The sequence below is a fragment of the Patella vulgata genome, chromosome 5, assembly GCF_932274485.2.
Source record: "Patella vulgata chromosome 5, xgPatVulg1.2, whole genome shotgun sequence".
Lineage (NCBI taxonomy): Eukaryota > Metazoa > Mollusca > Gastropoda > Patellidae > Patella > Patella vulgata.
In genome coordinates this window covers 18,930,220-18,958,130 of record NC_065883.2, presented here as the reverse complement: position 1 = coordinate 18,958,130, position 27,911 = coordinate 18,930,220, and the positions used below count along the sequence as shown (strand labels likewise).

Sequence of the window (27,911 nt, the reverse complement as noted above, 5' to 3'; positions counted from 1 at the left end):
GCTATTGTCATTTCACTTCTTTTTCTTTTCGGGTGACATCGTAGACAACCATTTCACAGGCGGTAAACTATTTTCACATAAGAATTTTTTTAGCTTCGAATCAGATAAGATGATTGAAAAAGCGGTAGTATCTATGGTAAAAACCAAACCTTACCGGTTAAAGTGGAAGAATAACTTGGAGTTTTTACTGTCCCTTATTGGATATAGTGTAGGATTGGGTAATATTTGGCGATTCCCGTACCTATGTGCCAGGAACGGCGGAGGTTGGTATTTTTTTTATAAGAAATAATAATAATAATAATAATAATAATTATTATTTCAAAAGCGAAAATTCCGTTAAATTAAGTTTTAGAATTCGGGTTTTTTTTTTATCGCATATAAAATGAAATACTTGATAGCTAGCAAAAGAGCGAACAGGCAAAATCGAGACAATCTATACGGGTACTAATATTTGTGACTAATGTTTGTTTGTCTGTTCATGGTTGACGGCTACACTAGGGCTATCCCAAGGCTGAAATTTGGTGAATAGGAGTAACACGGGCTAGGTGGCGTCGGACTTCCGGTTTTGGAGCGTGCAGTGCCGAGTCATCCGCTAGTGAATATAATAAATGTACAACCTAAATTAAAATAATTAGAAAATAACCATTACACCCACACACAAGCTAGTGCCAGGTGTCCCAGAAAAAGTAAGATTTCTGCTCCAAATTGGCCCATCAAATTAGATATCGCTTTCCCTTGATGATTTATTTTAAATGTTCGGCTTTAATACATTTGTTATACACTATCCCGTTTCGCATTTTCTTTTTTTCAGCTGTGTTCCTTATTCCGTACGCCATATTCATGTTTATAGTGGCGTTTCCACTATCATTTTTGGAACTGTCAATTGGTCAGTTTTCTGGTAAAAGTGCATACGATGTGTGGGATATCTGTCCAGCATTCAGAGGTATAATATATATTAATAACATAAATAATATTCCCAATTTAGATTCTCCTCATTTGCTGTGGTATTCTTGTTTATGTAATATGTCATCCAAGGCTGCGGATCTAGGCTGCGATAAAATGCTGGAATATATCTTTGTTATCATAGTAACTTGCTACCGTCACCCGTGTTTAAATCTATACTAATATTTGTGACTGTCGTTTGTCTGTCTGTCTGTCTGTTCGGGGTTGGCGGCTACACTAGGTCTGCCCCGAGTCTGAAATTTGGGGTATAGGGGTAGCTCGGACCAGGGAGTCTACCACTTCCGGTTTCGGGGTTATGACCCCGAGCGAAGCCGGGCATTCGTCTAGTAATAAATAATATGTTTGTTAGATCGGTTGAATTGCCATGAATGTACTTGTAAAGAACCTCTATCCACTAAATCGTTACTAGACTCATTATTAACATTGTTCGAGCCGGACTCGGAATTTATGTTTTGCCTCGTTTCAAACATTAACGCCATCTGCACATAATTATTACCTTTACAACCAGATAACTTGACTCACTTAACATTACTAGTCCGATTTAAAAAAATAAATGTTATCTGAGCATATGAATGTTAAATATGGCTGTATGGTATATGTGCTGTAACCTCTCTCTTCAAAACAATTAAACGTGAAAGCCCAATTTATTGATAAACTGAGCTAGCTCATTAAAAGAAATCTATTTGTTTACAAAGTAATTACCTTTGCTCTTAAATCGTATCTGTATAAGTTTTAATTCCATACTGGGAAATACAACTGGGAACATATTTTTGTATAAGCTCAAACAACTATTTTGTAGCTGATCCATTCACACACTGATAAATCACAGACATAATTTTGAAAAGGATGCTTTCGTTCATTGGCAGCCAATATAGTTATATCAGGTGGGTTAGTATAAGTGAATAGAGATTGATGCGATGCGTTAATATTAATTTTGCACAAATTAAAGTTTTCTAATATTAACACTACATGTAGATTTTTCTACTTACAACCTATTGCAGTAGTCAACCCTCGAAGGTAACAAAGAATGAAATGAAATTGAGTTTAACATCCTTACTTTTCGGGACAAACCGTGCTAACGAAGACGAGAATACGCTATATGGTGTGCTAAACGGGTTGTTTGTCGATTTCAAACTTGTACGTACACGCCAGCGTATACACGCGCACGTCACATCCGAGCTACTAGACGCCGCCTGGCGTGCAGAGGTTATTCAGAAATGTGAGAATAGAAGATAAAAACATAAAATAAACTCTCTGTTCAAATTAAAGATGCATTATGTAAGATTTAGATAAAGAGGTGACGGTTCTTGCTATTAATAGTTTAAAAATAGACAGTCAAAAATAAATGTTTAAAGTTTCGACAAGAATAGCGAATTATCGAAATTTCGTTAAATGATAAACCTTCAAAGGCCTAATATTTTCGCTCAGAATAAAGTTATTTGAACGAAATTTTCCATATATATTAATTTTGCATTATCTATTTTTTCAACTATTATAGCAAGGACGGCGAGCTCTTTATCTAAATCTTACATAATATATTCTTAAGTAAGCGGTAATTTAAACAATTTAATTTATTTTCGCTCTTTGATTGGGAAATAAGTAATCCTACTTTCGAGGGTATTCAATTCGCCTGCATGAAATCCGAGAACACTCGAAATTACGGGTAAACGTGTATAACCGCCAGTACGATTAGCGGAATGCGAAGTAATCAGAATGAAATAAAATGAAATGGGGTTTAACGTCCTACTGTTTAATCAGAATGAAGTTGATATAAACTACAGATATATTGTTTGACAGATTATGTTTAATTTGTAAGGAAGATCATTTATGTGTGAATAATGTTGATAAATCGGCAATATAGCTATTGTCAACTGATTCGGTTGACGGGGTATAATTATCAACAAATCCTTTCAATGTGAAATTAGATCTCGTGTTCAGTCTGCCAAAAAAATAAATGAATAGTTTGAGATGAAATCGTTTACACTTTACTTAGCGAGGTAAATCGCGATATTATAAAACAAAATGTCTAAAATTTTAACTGACTTGTTTTTACCAGTAAGAGACTATAAATTCGTCTGATTTTCTTTTCTATTATTAACTATTGCAGGTATTGAAAATTCTGTTCATATTTGTGTAGACATCTGTGTTAAATAAGATCTGAACATGACGATTATGCATGAACATATATCATGATCTGTAAATCATGTACCAGTATATCACTGGCCAAGTTCTTTTATATATTAAAATTGTATATTAGTTAATGCCTTTATTATTTCAAAACTAGATCGTTGCAATCCCCTACTGTACATATTACCAGCCAAATCCATTACAAACTAAAGCGGCCCGTAATGTTTCAGAGAATGTACTAGCCTAGTATTTACAATATTTAATTACATTGGTTGTCTGTTGTATTTAGTGTAAAATAATGTGTCAAATATAAAATATGTTTATATAATTCTGTTTGTACAGGTTACTAGATCGATGTCACAACACCCATACTTGTACCCTTTAATCTGTGTGAAAACACCAATTTGTACGTCAAAAATATAATTCGTTATTATAGTGGGGCAACAAAGTGTTACATAACAAGCAATAAAATTGCATGGGAGTCCGCTTAGTGTCATTTATATTAAGAATAGCACTTTAGCCACTAGAATTGTTAAAATGGCCACCATTTTAAAAAATGGCTGCCATTCTCGGCTTTTCTTTCACAGAAATTTAACCACTGGACCGATTGAGAGGATTTCTTTTGTACACCCACATTTACCTGTGGGCATACTATGCTGTCGCACATTTCATTCACTTATATGCTATGAAGTAAACCATTTCCGAGCTACAGTGAAAGGGCCCACTGACGTCAGAGAATAATAGGCGCATTTTCTTTAACTTTTACACAGTTTTTGAAAACAATACCCGTCAAACACCGGGGAACGGTCAGGGGGATGATTTAGCGCCACTAATCTCTAACCAACAGCATCTCCAATGAAACTGAACATGTCCAAACCAATATTTGGGCCGCGTGAATGAAAGCAGCTTATATTAGATGGACATAATGAAATACAACATCAGAGGGAATTGGGTAGGGTTGTATATATACTGAGCGCCATGGAAAATGCATCACTTTTTTTTCACAAATATTTTATTACTAGGTGGTTTTGTATCTATAATATTATGCAATACTATGAAATATTGTTTTCACACAATGCTCCCAAACGCAAAAAATATCGGCCCGTGTGCAAAAAAAAAATTGCACGAGATGCACATGAAAAACCCAATATTCACGTGTGTGAGCCCTTTAAAAGCATGTTTTCAACTTAATGTGCAGTACATGAACTGTGAAACGTCAATCTGTCGTAATTTGTTGTTGGACGTGTGAAGGAATCGAGCTAGAGATGCCGAGACTTACTGAAAATCAACGGAATGAAGCCATGGGAATGTCCAGGGCTGGCATGTCTACACGTGCTATTGCCAGACACTTCAATTGTCATCAGTCCACTATTGTAAGGTTGGTGGAACGTGTTCGAGTTACTGGATAAACACGTGATCGTCAACGCCCTGGTCCACAACGTGTTACAACCCAGGCTCAAGACCGCTACATCCGGGTCACTCATCGTGCACGACGACCTTATGTTGGAGCTATCCTCAGGGATCATCACCGTCAGCGGCGTTTGATATGAGCTCAAGGACACCAGACATGGAGACGAGTACACTGGCAAAGTGTGCTCTTCAGTGATGAGAGTCGCTTTCATCTTTATCACGCTGATGGCCGTCAACGTGTGTGGAGACGTCTTGGGGAACGTCTTGCAGACTGCTGCGTCTTCGAAACGAATCGATGGGGTGGGGGAAGTGTAATGGTGTGAGAAGGCTTCACATTTCATCACTGGACCGCCTTACACATTTGCAGGGGTCGCGTTAATGCTGTAGCCTACCGTGATGATTTCTTGCAACCAATTGTTGTTCCGATGTTTCGCGCGCACCCACAACTTCAGCACTTCCAACAGGATAATGCACGTCCGCATACCGCCCGTTTTAGTATGGACTGCCTGGCTGCTAACAACATCAATGTCTTGGACTGGCCAGCCATGTCTCCGGACATGGCACCGATAGAACATATCTGGGATGAGATTGGACGCCGTCTGTATCGGCGACCACAGATGCTTTAGAAGCTGCTCTTGTCCAAGAATGGAACAATTTGCCCCAGGCCTTCTTTCAAACATTGGTAAATTCCATGCGACGTCGCTGCACAGCGTGCGTAAGAGCCCGTGGAGGACACACGCGCTACTGACATCTGTGTCGTTCTTTTGGTTTTGACCCCTCTGACTTTGTACCGTTGATTACAGATTAAACAACCATAAGTGTACAAATGTGTTGTTATTGATGTGTTCCCATTTGAATATTGTTCACAATAAGAAGCAAAATAAATAAGATATGTTTACAGGATCATTTTGTTATACGAAAAACTAAGTGATGCGTTTTCCATGGCGCTCAGTATATAAATATAGTGTTCTAACTATCAATGTAATACAGTTTTCTTGATTTTGTTCAGCGTGCGCACTGTACGTCTTTGTTTTGAGCGTTAGAAATGTTGTTGATATTGCGATTACACGTTAAAATTTATTATACTACTTTAAAGGTGGTGGGGGGGGGGGGGGTAGAAAAGAAATTATTAAAATGAAATCAAGTTTAATACTTTTGATTTTCTCATTTCAGGTTTAGGAGTAGCAATGGTCATCGTCACAGGCATGATTTGTTTATATTATACCATGACCCTAGCCTGGATTTTATACTATCTGGTCCATTCCTTAATGTCACCGTTACCATGGACGACCTGTGACAATTGGTGGAATACAGACACGTGCTTTGTTCATCAATACAGAACCGACAATTTTACCAGCACTGGTGGGAACCACACCAATAATCTTACAAGCAGTTTACGTAATCTCGTCCAATACGCAACAAACTATTCATCATTGATGAATACAAATGTTTCTTCGACGCATGTGAATATTCCAACCATTGGTCTTACTGCACCTGAAGAATTTTGGAAGTAAGAAACGAAGGTGTGGTACACTACAAAGTGTGTTCTGCAATCATCCGGTTTATAAAATTGCAGTCGGATTTTGCTTGAAAAAGTGTTCATCGCATCATTCATATTACCGGGCATTTTTTGAAAGATTAAAAACGCAGATTGTCCCTTTAATGACCAGTAGGAACAATAATCAGTGACCAGTTAGGAAATAAACTTTCGGTGTACTGATTATCCGATATCCGAATTGATATTGAACTCCATCCAAGTCTTTCCTAGACAAATGATAAGTTTGGATTTAGGACTCCGCTTTCTGAAAATGTGCTGGGTTATATGAGATTGTGGGAGGATATCTGACAATTCAAAAAAATAATTGACTGTCACACTATAAGAAAAAACGAGAAAAATAGAAAAAGTCCGTGCATTATCATGTTTTTATACGCCCACATTTTCATGTGGACGTATTATGCCGTCGCCCCTGTCCGTCCGTCCACAATTTGTTTGTGGACACTCTACAGGTCACAATTCTTATCCGATTTTGACGAAACTTGAAATATAGGTTTATCTCCAAAAGATCTCGGCTGCTTTCGATATTGGCATGTATCGGATCGAAACTTAATGGATTATGGCCCCTGTTTGTACGAAAAATCACGTTTTTAGCTTGTGGACCCTATAGAGGTCATAATATTTATCCGATTTAAAAAACCGTATTATTATATCACCGTTACACCCTAAGGACGACTGAGTTCGAATGTCATGAAAATCGGCCCAAAATTGACAGACAAAATGGCCGCCGTTCGTTCTCAAATAGCGTAAGTATAAGGTATATCAAGGTTGTGGACCCTATAGAGGTCACAATTTTTATCCGATTTTGTTGAAAACTTGAACTGTAAGTTTATAACCCAAAGATCTCGGTTCCTTTCAATATTCGCGCATATCGGACCGTAACTTCCTGAATTATGGCCCCTGATTGTACGAAAAATCGCGTTTTTAGCTTGTGGACCCTATAGAGGTCATAATTTTTATCCGATTTAAAACACCGTATTATTATATCACCGTTACACCCTAAGGACGACTGAGTTCGAATTTCGTGAAAATCGGCCTAAAATTGACAGACAAAATGGCTGCCGTTCGTTCTCAAATAGCGTAAAAATATGGTATATCAAGGTTGTGGACCCTATAGAGGTCACAATTTTTATCCGATTTTGGTGGAACTTGAAATGTAAGTTTATAACCCAAAGATCTCGGTTCCTTTCGATATTCGCGCATATCGGACCGTAACTTCCTGAATTATGGCCCTTGGTTGTAGGAAAAATCACTTTCTTGTTAGCTTGTTCTCTATCCATCTCTCGAAAATGTGGGCGTATCCTGCCTGGCAGCCGCTGGTTATTAAGTATACAATGAATAAACACAAGGGAATGTACGGACTATTTCTATTTTTCTCGTTTTCACTTATCTAGTGACATTCATTTACTTTTTTGAATTATCAGATATCCTCTCACAGCCTTACATAACAACTTTTAGTCTTCGACGGAATTATTAGTGAGCAGAAATTCGCGCGTGTATCTGTTATCACTCGTCACTTCAGTCAGTTATATAGAAAGATAACTCGTGTTTTCCTTTTGCGTTCGTCACTTCCCTTTCTTGAAAATTTCATAATGCATCTATGGCAGCAATGATCTCTGTATTAAAATTATATTTGTAACGTGTTTAACCATTTCTATCAGTACTATCAAATATGTGATAATGACTGGCACCAGATAGGTAACAAATAGGGGTCTCCTAGCATAACAAAACTGAAGCTATGTTTCAATGTCATCTCATATTTTTCAGCTACAATGTATTAAGGATGTCAACTGGATTAGATGATTTAGGCAGTATGCAATGGCAACTGGTTGTTCCACTTATAATTAGTTGGATAATTATATTTCTCTGTATAATAAAAGGTGTCAAATCCGCTGGAAAGGTGTGTGTTTTAAATACCACTTTATCATTGACTTGTGTTTCTGGCTGTCTTATAGATTAAATTTAAAGACATAGGTTATTGTAGAGAATTCCATACCCAGTGAAACCTATGTCATCACAGACATGGGATGTACCATGCAGTAGACAATTACAATCGGCCAACATCAGATGTTGGTGGCCTTTGTTTTCAATCGTTATATTATCTAATATTATCTAAAGAGATATCGCTATTACCCGTGAAATGAAATAAATACGAGCCCATCGATATTTACGGTAGATAAATAAACAGTAATTGTCTACAGGACACAACATTTTAGACTTAAAAGCAAATACAAATTTTCAGACACAAATTGATCCAACAAATATTAATATTTCCAATTCTAACCTAAAATATGTGTATCTATAATTCCTGATAGTTCTTTACTGATTTCACGCCTCTATATTTATTATCTTTAAATCACCAGTCCACGATTGATGATAGAATGTTTCTGTGGATGAATATTAAGGTGAAGATGCTGCCTAGCCTTGGGTTACTTCACATCAACTCTATAAATTATTATTTACCTGCTGGTTTATATTTTACTATTTTTGTTTAGGTGGTATATCTGACAGCTATAGCACCGTACATCATTATTACAATCATTTTAATTAGAGCCGCTACCTTGCCTGGTGCCATAGATGGTGTGAAATTCTACATAATTCCGGATTTTAGTAAATTAGCTAATCCTCAGGTAATGTAATTAATTAAAACTGATATAATTAACAGGTCTACTTAATTTCACATTTTATAAGTAATAAATAAAACAACCATCAGTCGTCTTATGGGAAATAATTTATCATTTGACTATACTGAATATTCTCAGAACAAATACCATTCCAAACAGTTCGGGGTTTTCCTAAATTAAGTAATTCTTCCACATGATAAGGGTTGTTTTAATGCATATCTGTTATTGTTTTATTTCAAGAATTAAATAGTTAATGGATTTCTACAGGATTTCTGATTGTATATTACGTACAATATTTCCGCCAAATACCGATACCGTAATATGCAATAAGCACTAGTTTTATGCAGTTGTGTATTTATACAAAATAAAACATATTCATGATATTTAAACGGTTCATTCTTTTTTAATGCATTCTAATCAATGTAACAATGTTCTTTGTCACGACAGTAAATTGGCAAGTGTAGCACAATCATATTATATGGGCAACACTATCGACCCCGTACCATAGCTCTCAAAATTGTTTGCTTCAAGTCGGACTTCATTGTGTTCTGTTGATACTAAAAGTCAGAAGCTATAGTCTATAGGAATTCTAAATAATACCCTTTTTTCAACTTGCTATATAATTTGATATACAATTTGAAAAGCAAATTGTTTATGAAACGTTTAATAATCTTATATTGTTTTAATAGATTCTTTCATTTGAAACAAAAGCAATGAAAGAAATACATAATAGTACACAAATGAATCTATAAATGTAAAGTTTTAGAAATTGTAGGAATCGACAAGGTGTAGACCAATTCGGCATACCCGCATTGAAAAGTATCTTTATATTTCTTCTTTTTATAGATGTGGGTACAGGCGTTGATGCAAATATTTTATTCAGCGGGGATGGGGTGGGGAGCATTTATCACAATGTCTAGTTATAATAAATTTGACAACAATGTTATGAGGTAAGGATCACTCTCTTTTTTTGTATTTAAACAACTTGACTGATAAAAACCGTGTGGAAAGATGATCAGTCCAGAGTCTTCGGTATTTCCATAATCTAATATTGTTCGTTCAATAAACAAAAGTAGAGAAACATTATTGTGTTCGGTACCGTCTAGCACGTCATAAGTATGTGTTATTCAAAACTGCGCAGCCATTACCACATTGATCTGATCGCTCAGCAAAAATCACACACCGTTGTGTGTTCTGCAACTACACCGGCAATCCTACAGCTCCTTGAATACAGAAGTTCTGTCGCATGTTCTGTTAGAAGTACACCAGAACTAGTCTCTCGTTGAGTTTTAGTTACAATGTGATGGAATGTCACAATTTGTTATACTGTATCTTAAACAACGTGATTAGGTGTAATCACTAGAGTCTATATGCAAATTTAACATAACATAGTCCGGCAATACGTATTTTACTATGTTACTAGACAATTAATTAACATTTGCCACAACGGCTTGCAACATTTCAGGGATACCATCATTTTTTGTATTGTTGGAGAAAGTACAAGTTTTTATGCTGGTTTTGTGGTATTTTCTATCCTTGGCTTCATGTCCCACCAAACTGGTCTAGACATAGCCGAGATTATCCGAACAGGTAAATAATATAACAACTACCAATATTTGGAGCTTTTAACATGTGAACAAATTGTCCGACATTGAGTTAAGTTTTAAAAAATGTCGACAAATTGTCACCGACTGATAAAATGTATCCGTATATATTTCTGCCCTCAGACCTATCTCATTGTCAAAAGATTCGGCGATGATGATGTCTACCAGACACAACTCTAGGTTTAGTTGTTCATTAGATGGCACTACAGAATACATCATTTTCAAAGTCAAGAGAACTGTTAATATCTGTAAAGTACCAAATATAGAAACATTAGTACAAACTATAGAAACATTTTAAAACTTAAGTGGAATGTAGTTTAATGTCAAAGCTACCCAAAGGATTAGAACACTTTCCTTGTCAGGCTCGGAAATAAATTTGACTTAAATTTTGGAATTCAATTTTTATTCTTGGGCACATCTCAAAAACTGTTTAAGATTTCTTAATGACACTTTGTACACATCAATCCCTTTCGTAACTTGCTATACAATTTTATTCCGGGATATATCTCATAAATTATTCAAGCTTTTCAGTCTTTTGATAATAATTCTAAAAAAAAAAAAAAAAAAAATTAGAAAAAAAATTATTAATAATTTCGCGGTGATAATTTAACATTTATGTCTAGACAGCATAATACTATTTGCTTCACATGGAGAGTTTGGCTGTTGATTACCATTAACACAGATATTGATATACTAGTATCTTTTAAACCTATCAAAGTGTGCGGGATGTTGACGACTGTTTTTTTTGTTTTTATTAGGACCTGGGCTAGCTTTCATTGCTTATCCAGAGGCACTTAGTAAGCTACCAATACCTCAATTGTGGGCGGTATTATTTTTCTTGATGCTTGTTTTTGCTGCACTGGATACAATGGTAAGCGATGTGCTTTCTTATAACATGTTGTGCATATTTTTCCAAGACATATTTCTATTTTTAGAATGACAGATATGCCAATATTTATAGTTAGAAAGCCCATATAAATAAATAAAAGAATCCGTCCAGATAAAAAATTCTCCACTTTACTTCATTCTGACATACATTAAATCATATAAGCTAGCTAGCTGTCTGCCTTCTATGGGCGTCTTCAGATATTAATAATGTATACAAAATACTACAAATACGATACATATATACATTCTTAGAATAACAGATTTCCATGACAATGGATTATAAATAATATTAGATAACGTACAACAAAAGGTTTAAAAGTATATAATACATAACATGACATAAATCTACATAGTCTTCCTGGTATAGTTTGACAATGGCCAATATAGGAACAATGAGATGAAATAAAGGTTCATAGACCAATTATCTGGCTATAATAGACCAATTATAGACCAATCTGGCTATAATAAAACTTAACCTTTGGATAATTTACATAATCTTCCTGGTATAATTTGACAATAGAACCATACAGAAGTAAAGAGATTAATTAAATGCCAATAGATCAATTAGGTAATTATGCTGTACATTTATTTATATCCATCTTATTCTCTAATAAACCGATTATAGAGAAATAAAGTTATACAGGGTTTAATGGGATGATGAAATTAACAAAAGAAGACGGGATACCTAAACAGCTTTGCATCCTTTTAAATTGACCGTCCGCGGGTAGGCGTCATCAGGTAGCTTCAAACGCTATGACGCGGCTGTGTTAATTTAGCAAGTCACACAACATGTTCAATGTCTCCAAATAATCTAACTTAATTGATATATGGAAACTCTGTGAAAGTGAACCAATTTACTTCAATTACTATGTTATGTTAATTATAATCGGCCGTGTCATTTCTTCAATTACTATGTTATGTTAATTACACGGTAACATGCATAGTGTGTAGAACTGAGCTCTGATTATTGACTAACTGGCCTCTGCGTTAGAATATGCTTCAAAAGTGTAGAAATGATTAATTGTGGTTACTATTCATGGAAACTCGTGAGAAATATACGTGTTGTCAGTAGTCGCTTAAAACCGTCAGTACTTGCACCATACGTCAGTATTCCTATAAATGGTCAGTAATAATCATAAGGCGACTATTTAAGTCATTTGGTAAGTGAGAGAGAGAGAGAGAGAAATGGGGTTTAACGTCCACTCGACACAAACTAGGTCATTTCGGGACTAACATATGGTTTAATTTTATTTCAATATTTCGCTTGCGCGTAGGGGTCTTTAGCAGTGGGAGGAAACCGGAAGACACGGAGAAAACCCACGAGGTTGGACAGGCGACCCTACTCCTTGCCACGTACAACCGGGGATTCGAAACCACGCCAGTCGACTCAATGACAGACTTTATGATACAGCGCGCGCACGCTAACCATTCAGCCATCACCCCCTCCCCCATTTGGTAAGTATTCCTTACTTGTGTCAGTATACAAAAATAACAGGATTAATTAAACAAACGTGAGTTTGTCAGACGCGTGCGGGAGAAATTGGAAAAAGCTTGACTAATTAAGAAACCGTCAGTATTTAGGCTACCGTTCAGTAGCTGAGTGAAACCGACAGTTATCTTTGATGTGCGTCAGTAAGTGGAACCGTCGCCAGTAGAGCGTGAAATAGTTAAAAATATAAATAAATGGTTAGTATTGTTACTATAAATGATTATAAGTATCCTTAATAAATGAATTATTATATATTAATATTTTCGAATCGGAGGAAATTTTGTAAAAATTAATGGATGGCAGTGACCAATAGGACTATTTGTCGGCGATTTCGATTACACTGAAGATGGTTAGATAGATCGTTTCAATTATAAATATTATAAATAATTCAATTGAAACAGATAATATGATAGCAGATAACAGAAATAATGAATTTCATACACATACATATATACATACATGCATACAAGGATAAATTCTGAGCACCGAAGAATCGTGTGAATATCTATTTACATTTGAGAAATAATAACTATTAAACAATATATATAACCATGAAAATAGTAATAACATATAAGGCACCATATACAATGTTAAAATACAATATGATCGTACGTTACAGAAAAAACAAGCCAACAGTGAGGCTGATGTCCTCCGCCGAAATCCCCAAATAAATAGATGACACATATTAATTAATTGCACATCTATTTTTTTCCAAAGTATCAAGCAATCAAACTGATTATCAACTATACACTAAGTTTCATCACTCTCTATCAGATAGAATCAAAGTTATCTTGTCCCAAAGCATTAAATTGCTTATCTCTGCTTAGCTTTAGCTCGATATGTTAATCATTGAACTCAGTCAAGACGAACATCTACATCAAGTTTAAACATTCTACCTCAATTAGAAGAAGAGTTGCTATGTTCGAAAGTCTTGACCAATCAAAATGCTTATTGCTCGTTAGCCTAAGCAGAAAATTCTCATCATCGAACTTAGTCAAGGTATTGATGTAATGAAACTATACACCAAGGTTCATCACTCTCACTTAATTAGAACTAAAGTTATCGTGTTCCAAAGCATCAACCAATCAAATTGCTTATCTCTGCTTACCCTAAGCAAAAAATGCTAATCTTCGGACTCCATCAAGGCATTGACCTCATAAACCCCTACACCAAGTTTGAACATTCAAGCTTAATTACAAGGAGAGTTATTGTGTTCCAAAGTCTCGGCCAATCAAATTGCTTATCGCTCTGCTTATCCTGAGCAGAAAATGTTCATTATTGAACTTAGTCAAGATATTGATGTAATGAAACTATATACCAAGTTTCATCACACTCACTTAATTGGAACTAAAGTTATCGTGACCCAAAGCATCAACCAATCAAATTGCCTATCTCTGCTTACCTTAAGCAGAAAATGCTTATCTTCACACTCCATCACGGCATTGGCCTAATAAACACCTACACCAAGTTTGAACATTCTAGCTCAATTAGAAGGAGGGTTATTGTGTTCCAAAGTCTCGACCAATCAAATTGCTTATCGCTCTGCTTACCCTGAGCAGAAAATGCTCATCCTCGAACTTAGTCAAGGTACTGATGTAATGAAACTATACACCAAGTTTCATCACTCTCACTTAATTAGAACTAAAGTTATCGTGTTCCAAAGCATCAACCAATCAAATTGCTTATCTCTGCTTACCCTAAGCAAAAAATGCTAATCTTCGGACTCCATCAAGGCATTGACCTCATAAACCCCTACACCAAGTTTGAACATTCAAGCTTAATTACAAGGAGAGTTATTGTGTTCCAAAGTCTCGGCCAATCAAATTGCTTATCGCTCTGCTTATCCTGAGCAGAAAATGTTCATTATTGAACTTAGTCAAGATATTGATGTAATGAAACTATATACCAAGTTTCATCACACTCACTTAATTGGAACTAAAGTTATCGTGACCCAAAGCATCAACCAATCAAATTGCCTATCTCTGCTTACCTTAAGCAGAAAATGCTTATCTTCACACTCCATCACGGCATTGACCTAATAAAAACCTACACCAAGTTTGAACATTCTAGCTCAATTAGAAGGAGGGTTATTGTGTTCCAAAGTCTCGACCAATCAAATTGCTTATCGCTCTGCTTACCCTGAGCAGAAAATGCTCATCCTCGAACTTAGTCAAGGTACTGATGTAATGAAACTATACACCAAGTTTCATCACTCTCACTTAATTGGAACTAAAGTTATCGTGTCCCGAAGCATCAACCAATCAAATTGCTTATCTTTGCTTACCCTAAGCAGAAAATGCTTATCTTCACACTCCATCAAGGCATTGACCTAATAAACACCTACACCAAGTTTGAACATTCTAGCTCAATTAGGAGGGTTATTGTGTTCCAAAGTCTCATCCAATCAAATTGCTTATCGCTCTGCTTACCCTGAGCAGAAAATGCTCATTATCGAACTTAGTCAAGGTATTGATGTAATAAAACTATACACCAAGTTTCATCTCTCTCACTTAATTAGAACTAAAGTTATCGTGTCCCAAAGCATCAACCAATCAAATTGCTTATCTCTGCTTACCCTATGCCGAAAATGCTCATCTTCAAACTCCATCAAGGCATTGACCTAATAAACACCTACACCAAGTTTGAACATTCTAGGTCAATTAGAAGGAGAGTTATTGTGTCCCAAAAAGTGGGACGGACAGACGGACGAACCCATTTTAATAGTCCCCTGCTTTCTTCGAAAGGCGGGGGACAAAAAGAATTTTATACATACAAGTAAACCGAAATTATGAGCACGGAATAGTCTATTGAGTGTGTCATTGAGTAATACTAATCAACTGTCACGGGTCAATGATAAAGCCGTCGACAACTCATTATTTACTCCGAATAGTGGTGATCATTTGATATCTCATATCATCTTTAAAAAAATAATTTATAGGCCTTAAATGGAAATAAACAAAATGGCCAACAATTTTCTTTTCGAAGAGAATTTTATTGGTGGCTGAATTCCGTTTACTGTCGCTTCTTCATACGGAATGCAAACTATGGAATGCATCTTGGATATTATTGTTTAAAATTCTCTTATCACCATGGGTCGAAAAGATGCGAACGACCAACGAACCGAAATGCGACGATTCTCGAGTCTGCCATTGAGTATCATCTGAATTATGTTGATATTTACATCAAAGCCAAAATGCACGAAAGTGAACGTAAGCATTTCTTGACTATGAAATTGATATTTCTATAGGGACTCATATTTTGATAACGTCACGGTACCTGAAAATAATAATATACCTACCGTACACGCAAAATCTTATTTTAATTCACGTGTTAAATGAACACGCGTACAGCTGTGGCGGCTTTTTTTTGATGATTATCCAATCAACAATCTTAATCTCCTGACCACTAGCTGGCACTAAGGTGCTAATTAATTGATGAGATTAACTTATAATATACATGTGCACAACAGACTACTAATGTATAGATTGTTCTTCAGTATAACACTATCATGTGGATGTTGATTACGAAAGGAGTGTGTGGCAGTTTCAGATGGTCCCTGGTGTGTGATTACCGTTTGGCGCAGTTGTAAGAGTCACCTCACACCGTTACAGACGCGGTGTGCATTGACTCCTCGTGATAGGATTTCCCCTAAGATGTTCTTACGGTCAAATCAATATATTATAGACTAATATATATTTACAATATTACCAATATGTCAGACTTCGCATCTTACCGTTTCACGAATAGTCCGTGTCAAGGATATTGCAGTTCGGTTGCTTTATTCAAAAAGATAACTGATATTAAGTAAACTGTAAAATTGATCGCACAAGTCAGAACAGATGAAAAAGCAAGTTAAAGATATCGTTATTTTCTAACACTAAATCACACAGCAACCACGCCATACACTATAAACCTCAGAATGCCTCGTTCTGCATTTTTGTCCAAACGTGGCAAAACATGTTAAAATTTTGCCACATTGTAACGTGGTAAAAACAAAATGCCACGTTTGTCTGGAGTTACAAAAGTTTTTTTTTTAAATTGCCATGTTCTTGGGACGAGGTATTTTGTCCAGAACGAGGCTGTTCACAAGGTTGGATACATGATGTTACAGTTTCATATATCCACTCAATATTTTCAACAATGAGATGTAAGAAATTAAAAACAGCCACGTTCAAAGTTGAGCGAACTCAATAATTGTATTTAGGTCTTTGAACATTATTAATCACAAATATGCCGTTCCTGTTTTATTGGTTGCTCGGCCCAAATGTCGAAGATTTTATTTGAAGGGCTTTTAAAACAAAATTAAGCAGTTTTATTCTCCAAAATATAGTCCAGATCGACCCTTTAAATAAGAATCCAGACGTAGGCCGGTCACCCGAAGGATGAAAATGTAACTAGCATTCTTAATAAAGTTGTTCACTTATATAAACATAAATTGTGTCTATTTCATGTTTCGATGGGATTTAATTGGCCGTTTAGATACTACTTTTGCAATTTTTATACATACAACTAACTGAGTGACAATAACATAAAATTTCATAAGATATATTATTATATAAAAACAGGAACAGCATATTTGTAATTAATAATTTTCAAAGACCTAAAATACAATTATTGATTTCGCTCCGCTTTGAACTTGTCTGTTTTTCATTTCTCCCATCTCTTTGTTGGAAATATTGTGTGAACATATGAAACTGCAACAAAGAATGTAACAAACTCTTTTTATGCGACGAATATCATTTCTAGTCGACTTTGCCTTGTGTTTTTGTCTCTACACAATCGCTTGAAAGTGTCACCAAATAATATTATGCTGTCCTCGATACGCTCGACGAGACTGGTTTGGCTGAACCCCACCCCCAATCCTTGTGAACAGCCTCGTTCTGGACAAAATACCTCGTTGCAAAAACAGGGCAATATAAAAAAAATACGTTTCGGAACTCCAGACAAACGTGGCATTTTGTTTTTACCACGTTACAACGTGGCAAAAATTTTAACACGTTTTTGCCACGCTTGGACAAAAGTGCCGAACAAGGCATTCTGGGGTTTATAGTGATATATTTGTTAATTTTTGCTTAATATTTCTCTCGGTGTAATAATTTAGAACCAAAGAGAATAGTCCATACATTAGTAATGTAGGTCTTGTATATTAAATCTTTTATGGGAATAAATTCTGTTAATTTCACCACCACTTAATTAGCACCTTTGTGTTATAGTGCTCAAGAGATTAAGAATGTTGATTGGGTCAGTAGAGCGTAAAATCATTAACTATATAAATTTCTGGCAAGTTTATTGATAAACTGTAACATTAAAAGAACATTTGTTATCGGTGTGACTTTTGTAGAAGAACTCAAACGAAAATTTCGGATATGTAACTGGCAAATTTTAAGACATAAAAATGCTCTATTTGTTGAAAATATTTTAACAAAAGATTCCCTACAGTGTTCGTCATTTCTGTTAACTTCTCGTGCTTTGAATTGTCTCAGTTTTGAATATATAATATAGTGTAGTTATAAATGTGTGTTTTTTTTATAATTTTCAATGTGCTTTTATATGTAGTTCTACAGCCTTAGTTTAATAAAAAAAATTAATCGTACGGGATATCTACATGACTTTCGAATTTCACAAAAGAGAGATATCCCAAGATCGAACGTTGTACATGGTTTTACTATTTCACCGTCGCATGCAATGTATCGGTTATATTTATCGTGTGCTACATAAAAGAATTTCTAAAATATTAATAGACTCTTCCGTGCTCATAATTTTGGTTTACTTGTATGTATGAAATTCATTTTTATCTGTAACGTACGATCATATTGTGTTTTAACATTGTATACCGTGCCTTATTATATGTTGTTACTATTTGCATCGTTATATATATATTGTTTAATAGTTACTATTTCTCAAATGTAAATAGATATTCACACGATTCTTCAGTGCTCAGAATTTCAGCTTGTATATATGTATGTGTATGAAATTCAATATTATCTGCTATCATATTATCTGTTTCAATAAAATTAGCGAAAGCAGATTGGTGTTGATCTTTTTTTAACCATTAGTTGTCATTCCAAATTTAATAATCCATACAGATATCAAAGTGCCGCCCGCCCCAAAATATGTGCCAATCCGCACGTAACGAGAATAAGAAATTAAATAACAATACACATTGCGCCGTATTCTGCATGGGAAACCCGTTGTAAGAAAGGGAACGGGTACAAATAGTGCGACGAATCAAACCTTGCCACTGAGCATTTAAATTCATATTTAAATATGAAGGTATTTATAATAGATCGATCTATCTAACCATCTTCAGTGTCTTTTACAAACTACGGCGGTAATCGAAATCGTCGACAATAGTCCGTTTGTTCACTGCCATCCATTATTGTTTAAAAAATTTGCTCCAATTCGAGAATATTAATAAATAATAATTAATTTATTCAGGATACTTATAATCACTTATAGTACCAATACTCACCAGAAATTTATATAGTTAACGATTTCACGCTCTACTGGCGACAATTCCACTTACTGGAGCACATCAAAGATAACTGGGGGTTTCACTCAGGTAGTGAACGGTAGCCTAAATACTGACTATAATATATATATTCGGATAAACTCACGTTTGTTTAATTAGTCACGTTATTTTTGTATACCGACACAAGTAAAGAATACTAATCAATTGACATAAATACTCACCTATGATTATTACTGACCATTTATAGGAATACTGACGTACGGTGCAAATACTGACGGGTTTAAGCGACTACTGACAACACGTATATTTCTCACGAGTTTCCATGAGTAGTAACCACAATTAAGCTTTTCTACTTGCTTGATGGATATTCTAACGCAGAAGCCCGTTATTAAAAGCTCTGACACCAGTTCTACACACTATGCATCTTGTAGTGTTATAATGGGCCGTGTCATTACTATGATCTTAAATCGAAAATGCGATCTATCATTTAGATATAAAATAAGTAGTTGAATAATGCTTATATTCCCTTTCAAAAAATGAAATGAGGTTTAACGTCCTACTCTTCTGCTCCGACTGGGATAATAAAGACGGACCTTTCAGAAAACAAACCATTTAATATTTATTTCAACATGTAAGCTATATTAGCAGCAAGATTATTAACAATTTCATTTATTAATAGTTTGTTAATGTGGAAGTATGCGTAACGGCAATAACAGACTTGATCCCAAAATCAACTCCAAAACTACGCTTAATGATTACAGCAGTCACGTGTTTCCTGATGTGTTTGGTTAGTTTGATATTCACATCTCAAGTAAGTTGCATGGATTATTTAAACTGCATTTCTTTTATCAATTTCTTTTTATTCTTATATCTATAAAATTAAAAGCTCGGTTAAAAGACATTATTCACGCAACCATTTTCATGGGATCAAAATTTCAAACTTATTATGGATGCCGTACAGGACTACGCCAGATCATGGGCCAAGAGGGAAGATGTTATCTCTGATACTCTCTCAGATTGGACTAAGTCTATCAGTCCTTTACTTAAACGAAGAATTTATATGCAACGTTTGTTAGTTGATACTAGGCCTAAATCTATTTTCAATGATGTTAGCATTGTTGAAAATCTCAACGCCTTACATGACAAGTATGTCATTGTACCGGCTGACAAAGCGTCCAATAACTTAGTGTTTATATGTAAACGATATTATTATGACTGCCTGTTCAAAGAACTTATTTTCGGGAAATCAATCGGCAGTGCTACGTATAAACGCTCTACGCTTAGTAAGTATGAAATTGTATCCAATCACAGATCTGTATTCACTTCATTTGGTACTCCATGTGGAGATACCTATACAGATCTGCCCTTGTTATATTGGATACCTAAACTACATAAAAATCCCTACAAGGAACGTTTTATAGCAGGTTCATCCCGTAGTTCCACAAAACCACTTTCAAAGGTATTGACATCCATACCATACTAACGACAGTGAAAGAGGGTATTCAAAAATACTGTGACAAAATATACTCTCGTAGTGGTTTTAATCAAATGTGGATATTAAAAAATTCCAAAGAATTACTTGATGGTTTACAATCTAGATCACTTGCTTCAATCTCATCTATACAAACGTTTGACTTTCCTACTTTGTACACTAAAATTCCCCATAGTAAATTAAAAGCTCGGTTAAAAGACATTATTCATAGTGTCTTTTCATCTAAACCAGGAAATGTTAGATATCAATATTTAGTTGTTAATTACAATTCCACATAATTTGTCAAGAACCATAGTGATTCCAAAAGTAAATTCACCGCCAACAAGATAATTCAGATGTTGGATTTTTTAATTGATAATATCTTTGTTGAATTTGGAGGGGAAATTTATCAGCAAGTGGTAGGTATCCCCATGGGCACCAACTGTGCACCTTTGCTTGCTGATTTGTTTCTCTATTCCTACGAAGCCGATTACATACATGCACTTGTAAAATCAAATAAACGATTAGTCAGACATTTTAATTTCACTTATCGATATGTCGATGATGTTCTATCACTGAATAATCCAAAATTTAGTGATTATGTAGAATTCATATCCTGATGAGCTCGAAATTAAATACACCACTGACGGTGACAATTACGCTTCCTTCTTGGATTTGCGTCTCGATTTTGACAATTGCCATAATCTTGGTGTTAAATTGTACAATATACGTGATGACTTTGACTTTCGGATTGTTAACTTTCCATTTATTAGTAGTAACATTCCAATATCACCAGCTTATGGAGTGTTTGTGTCTCAACTAATTCGTTACGCGACAGCTTGTTCATTTTATTCTGATTTTTTAAGTAGATCGAGGCATTTGTCATCTAAGCTTCAACTACAGGGATACTTGCGAACTAAACTTATTAAAACCTTTGAAACATGTCTCTCGCGGCTATTATTCTAGGTATATTTAATTGAGGCGTATACTATCCCTGATAATGTATGTCTACTACATCGTTAACACTGTTCATCACGTGCATTTTGCATACCGATAGTCCATTGGCCAATCACGCTATTTTACCGAGATTTCGCCTAATAGTTTGGATGCAGCTATGGCGGGTGTGGCGCCAGGCAGGTTAATCTTACTCTTCCGAACACCTGTTACCACTGTTTGTCGCGTATTTTGTACACGGTGAACAGTCCATATGCTGATTACACTATTTTGCCTTATAACACTATTTTGTCTTTACCGTTTTTTTAGGACTTCGAATTTTGTGTGATGGTTTGGATTGTTCGTACTTGGTTTTATTTTATTCATTTCTTCAATATTATTTTATCCATTTCTCTAATGTTAAGCCCATTTTCATTCTGGAAGGAAAAAAATAAGTTCTATGGATCATTTAAATGCATCCTCTCTTATGCATTTCTTTTTATTCTGTTATCAGTTTCTTCCAATAAATTTTATTCGTTTATTGGTTTCTTCAATGTTAAGCTCATGGAGTGAATATATTCCAACATTTCCAAACCCAGTATTATAAATACATCCACTTGATTACCTGTTCACTTATTAGAGACCGCCTACGTTTACTACAGCCGAGACCAGTTGGCTTTTCTAGAGATGGTACTTCTTTTCCTGATAATTATATATTAAGTTATTACGTATTCGTTAATTCTAGGCAGGAATATATATATATCAGCTTGTAGATTGGTATATGTCAGCCGTGACTGTCTTTCTAATAACAATTCTGGAGGTTATAATTATTGGATGGATATACGGTAAGTATAGTTAAAATATTTATAATATGTATATTATGTTATAAGTTATTTTGATTATTATTCCCTTGCTATATTTAATAGTAGGCGTTTGTAAAGTTTCGTCTTTATTTGAAGGTCTATTGTGTATTTTTGTACAGGTGTATGTTTGAACACCAAAGGGGTATACTGTGTATTTCTGTACACCACAGACGAATATTATATAATGGTTTTAATGTTTTAGTCTCAATAATCGTTCCTTGCACATTGGGCTGATTTACTATATATCATTTGAAGTTTGCCAGAATATCACGGGCAGTTGTATGTTGGACATCTTTGAGCTTTTGCAGCTTGGCCCACTATATCAGTGAAAGTTCCTCTCACCCGAGATCAAATGGAAGATCTTTCACTTCATGTAAAAGGGCAATTGTTATATTACCATGTATTCTATAGAATCTAACCAGTTGATTATCTACAAGCACCGTAGTCGAGTATCGAACGGATGAGTGATCTGCATATTAACATAAGAGTGCATTTTATAGAATCTATCCAGTTGATTGTCGACAAGCAGCGCAGTCGAGTATCGAACGGATGAGTGATCTGCATATTAACATCTCCCAGTTGATTGTCGACAAGCACCGTAGTCGAGTATCGAACGGATGAGTGATCTGCATATTAACATAAGAGTGCATTCTATAGAATCTACCCAGTTGATTGTCGGCAAGCAGCGTAGTCGCATATCGACCGGATAAGTGATGTGTATATTAACATAAGAGTGCATCCGTCGATTAGCCATTGTGTCCCTTTCATGCATTTCATTCTCTTCAGGGGTTTGGATGTGCGGCTAACAATGCCATCAATATGTGGCTTCCATATCAGTCGTGAGTCGAAGGCCAATCCAATGAACTTAGTCCCTGATTTAAATTCTAGTCTTGTGCCGTCAAATTAAACCCCATTTTCCTATTGTTATCAATCGGATAGAACAGCACTGCTATTGTCTTTCCTTCTGATAATTTCAAACCCCAGTCATTTGCCTATTTCGAAATTAGTTCGAGAGTATATTGCAAATGTCGATTTTTTTTCAATATCTTTTGATGACTCCCAAAATGTGGTATCGTTTGCAAAGAGTGCCGATTCGGCATCCTGGAGAGCATAGTTTGGAAGATCGTTTTCAATTTTTTTACTCGTACCCTAATATGTCTATGCCTTTTGTTTAGAAAGTAATCCCTCCACTTATACATGCAGCCTTTGATTTTTGCGTTGTGGAATATTTATACGAAACCGTCCACCCACACTAAGTCAGCTAAAGTAGTCTGCAGTAGACCTATCTGCACGATAGCCACTTTGTTGATTTCTAATAATGGTATTGCTTTCGAAGAAGTACTTATCATACTTATGCATAGGAATAGCTGAAGCAGTATTCCAATCTTGTGGAGTTTTTCGTTCAGAGATTAAATATCTCTAGGACTAGCGTCACTACTTTCTGGAGTAGATTTTGTAGGATTGTGTATTTAACACAGTAAAGCCGTTCTGCACCGTCGCCTTTAGCCCGAAATACTTTTTTAGTTCATCCTCAAGCGCTTACTGTGCATTTTCTGTTTTCTATAGCAACAGATTCTATTAGAAACCGGCGCCTTAAATTTGTATACTTTATATTTTTATATCAACAGGAGCGGATCGTTATTTTGGTGATATGGAAATGATGCTAGGAAAGCGGCCATTGTTCCTGTTTAAGATTCTCTGGAAATTTATAAATCCTTTAATTCTATCTGTAAGTTTTCAGATTAGGTGAACACGAATTCGCACTGGTTTGAGACTATCAGAGAACGTAGTGCTAGTCATTTTATTTATTTATTAGCTTAATGATCATTATGTCATGGTTAGTGATAAAACTACGTGTTCGTCCATGAAATCCATATTCCAAAATGATATGTATTGTTATATTGATGATCACTTTCTGGGCTTTATATTTATACTAGTGAAACGAGCATTTCAACCACCTTGAAAAAAATCTAATCTCGCACGGGTGGTATCTTGGTTCTTTATTAATTGGAAGATCAGAATACATGTACACGAATACTCTGCCTCTGTGTTAAAACCAAGGTGTATGGTAGTGGAACTTCCATGTTATATACTCAAGTCATGTCCGTCCTACCTCGTGGTTTTTCTCCGGGTCCTCTCTTTTCCTAGCACTGCCAAAGACCTCTACGCGCAAGCATTTGTTAGTCCTGAAATGACCCCCATGAGAGCCCGTTCCATATTTATTTCTGATTACGATCAACGTTCAACTGTTTATCATACTTCAATTCATGATTTCAGGTAATTCTTGTATTTACTCTAGTTCAATATCAACCACCCACTTATGGAAACTATGTGTATCCATCATATGCTAGTGCTATAGGATGGATTATAGCTTTAATATCTGCTGTACCTATACCTATATGGATGATCCTAGAATTCATTACTGGAAAAGGTCCATTGTTACAGGTATACTTAAGAACAGACTATCGAGTGACTCGATAAATCAGACTGAAATTCAGGTTTCGATAAATTAGAAATGGGAAATAACTCTTGCGTCATTAACGTCAATACCCACGCGGAAACAACGTGGATAAGCAATGGATTGAAAAACATAAGTACTACGCAAATGTTTTAGCTATGTAAAATCATAATTACGGATTCCTTACGTGCATGTATCTGTTCGGTTGTTTTTCTTGATCTAAGTTAAACTGCACATTGATCAAGTTTTTACTGTAAAATGCTTATGGTCAATTTTTCGGAGGGCTAGCGACTTAACTCCGAATAGGTTATCTTCAAGTCTCCAGTGTAACTGAATATCGTTCAATCTTTCGCGAATAAAACTTCGCTTACTCTGACAGTAAGTGCAACAAGACCGCACAACTCATAACAAATTTTCACAAGAAGCCAATAATACAAAGAAAAGTCAAATTATACTGCTTATAATTAATTATGTGGCTCGGTGGGTAAGGCGTTTACACGGCGAATAAGAAGTTGGCTCGCTACCCTGGAGGTCCCGTGATCAACCCCGGTGTTGGCCGAGAAAGATCATTGGTTATACAGGACAGAGTGCGTGAAATTCGATATGAGTAGGTCTTAGCGCTGCTGTCCAGACAAAATTATTCCTTCATAGTAAACTTTCATTAGCTAAGGCCCGGTCCCAGTGGCTGATGGACACAAAACGTATGCACAAAAAACACCGCGGACGAGCAAAATTGACGAAAATTTGCGAAAACAGAACGGAAAAGTACGAACGTGGGAAGTATGTAGCGGGGATGTTAAATGGATGTTCATCGGAAGCCTAGCGGATGGAAGTGGATGACGGCTCCGACATCCTTCAATATACCAGATACATCCCAGATACAAACGCTTTGTCCGTTTTGAAAACTTTATATACGAGATGCATACGCTTACATCCTTTCTATTTCCGTGCTACCTACGATGTATAGACGTTCCATGTACCTTACCCCCCCCCCTCTTTCCGTTTTCAGCTGGAGCGGATGTGAGTTGCGAGGATGCCCAGATACAGTGGACGTTTAACGGATGATAACGGACATGGAACGTTTGGTGCTCGTATATGTCGCGCATTTACATCGTACACGGCAGAAAGTTCATCTGTTATAAAAGTTTTGTGCAGCACAAAACGTTTTGCGCGGATGAAATCAAAGTGAACGGATGTTCGATGGATAGACCGTATGGAACACGTATGCAATGAGTACACAACGGATGCATGGCGTTTTCAAACGGAGGGCACGTTTTTTTCCCCGTTTTACATCCTCTTTGCATCCGTAATTGCAGTGGGACCGGGCCTTTAGTCGGAGCGGGACAGTGAGAAGTTAAAATCCATTTCGTTTCATTTCTGCTGATTATGTGAATAACGGGTTACTTTGAATACCAAGTAGTATTTTATTATATGCATTGCCATTATTTTCTTGGTGATTATATTTGCTTTATTTTGTTGGTCCAACAATTGGAGGGCAAAATATTTCACCTATCCGATTTCAGCACATGGTTGCTTTGTTTATTTCAGAGAATAAAATTATCATTTCAACCCAATGAAAAGTGGGGTCCTGCCAAAGATTATAAACTGGCAATACAAGCTGATTGTAAGGAACTACAGAGTATGAAATCTTCATTCAGGTACACAAAGACGATGTAAAAATAGAATTCTTGGTTTTCCTTCCACACCATTCTTCTCTTGTTTTAATTATGCACAGATGAAAAAGTACCACGTACGTTTTTGGAGAACGCACGGTTGGTAATTACGTGATTTGATTACAGTTTTTCAAGGAATATTCAAATCAGATTGGTGTAGTAGCCGTGGTGGTTTAGTAAGTAGGACAATAGCTCGCTGACCTGGGGGTCCCGTGTTCGATCCAGGTTTTGACCGAGAAAGTTAATCGGGATTTCGCGGCGTAATCCCCCTTGGCAAGGGACAACATGTAGTATACACGTTAAAGGACCATTGACAGTTGGTACTCGAGTAGAACCTAGTACCGCTGTCCGGCCAAATGTTTAGTCGTAGCTGACTATACGGTGTATGCCCGTCTTCATCAGCCCAGTTGGAGGCTAAGCCCCATTTCATTTCATTTCAGATTGTATGTAAAATATATCTACCATGCATGCCATCGTTGAAATAATATAGACATTTTATCTTATTTTACGAGTTAAAATGATTTTTAATATTTTTTATCAAGTCAAAAGACGGCTCGTGGGACGTGGGAAATATCTTCTGTAAGTAGAAAGTTATCTTGAATATAATATTATTGAAAATTAATTACATTTATTTTCTTGTTAATTAATTTTTATTAATTATTGTTTTTATTTCAGAGAATAAAACCATCGTTTTAAAGTAATAATAATGAGGGTCTGTACATATTTTCATTGACATCCACGGTGGGCGTCGCCCTTGACAAATGAGAGCCAAATTTTAAAAACATCCAAGATGGCAGGATTCGAACCCGAAATATTCTATCTCTCGACTACAGCTACCCTGTTCTGATGTTAGGCCCACTGTTGAATTATAAAGTTGTTGATCTGTTGAAATATAAAGTTGTTCGGTGTATATCTTTTAAGCGGTAAATAGTTTATTGTCATGTTTTCCAGATACGCATACCCCCCTCCCCCCAGGAAATGTTCAATCCCCTTTCGTCCTTCAACCTAAGTTACTCATTAGATAGGGCGGGAGGTTTTTTGTCATAAATTTAGACACGGTTATTAATCTGGCACATTCTGGGTTTCGTTCTATTAACGGGAAACGAGTACGTTGAAATATTTTGTCAGATGTGAAATCGCATTCCCGAGTACTCACTTCATGAACATAAAATACATTTTTACAGACAATACAGGAGAATTGCAGAAAAATACACAGCTCCAAGAATATGGCAGTATATTTGACTCAAAATTCTAACATGCTGTCGTCTAATTTCTAACGTCTATTCATGTAATTTCTAACTTCTGTAGTTCTGTTCATGTAATTTCTAAATTAAGACAATGTATTATCCAACTTCTTTTTTTGTTCAGTGTCATTTCTATT

The 27,911-nt window shown here is 35.8% G+C and overlaps 1 protein-coding gene across 1 annotated transcript; it reads left to right on the top strand.

Moving 5' to 3' along the window:
- Positions 1 to 27,885, top strand: LOC130010365 (sodium- and chloride-dependent GABA transporter 1-like). Its single transcript, XM_050550503.2, has 14 exons — positions 1 to 263; positions 812 to 943; positions 5,674 to 6,010; positions 7,823 to 7,955; positions 8,551 to 8,685; positions 9,526 to 9,629; positions 10,145 to 10,269; positions 11,042 to 11,154; positions 19,812 to 19,943; positions 22,282 to 22,381; positions 24,028 to 24,128; positions 24,677 to 24,844; positions 26,406 to 26,515; positions 27,206 to 27,885. Exons 1-14 carry the CDS (start codon positions 110 to 112, stop codon positions 27,210 to 27,212), a joined length of 1,851 nt encoding a protein of 616 aa, XP_050406460.1. The 5' UTR covers positions 1 to 109; the 3' UTR covers positions 27,213 to 27,885.
- The last annotated feature ends 26 nt before the right edge of the window (positions 27,886 to 27,911 follow it).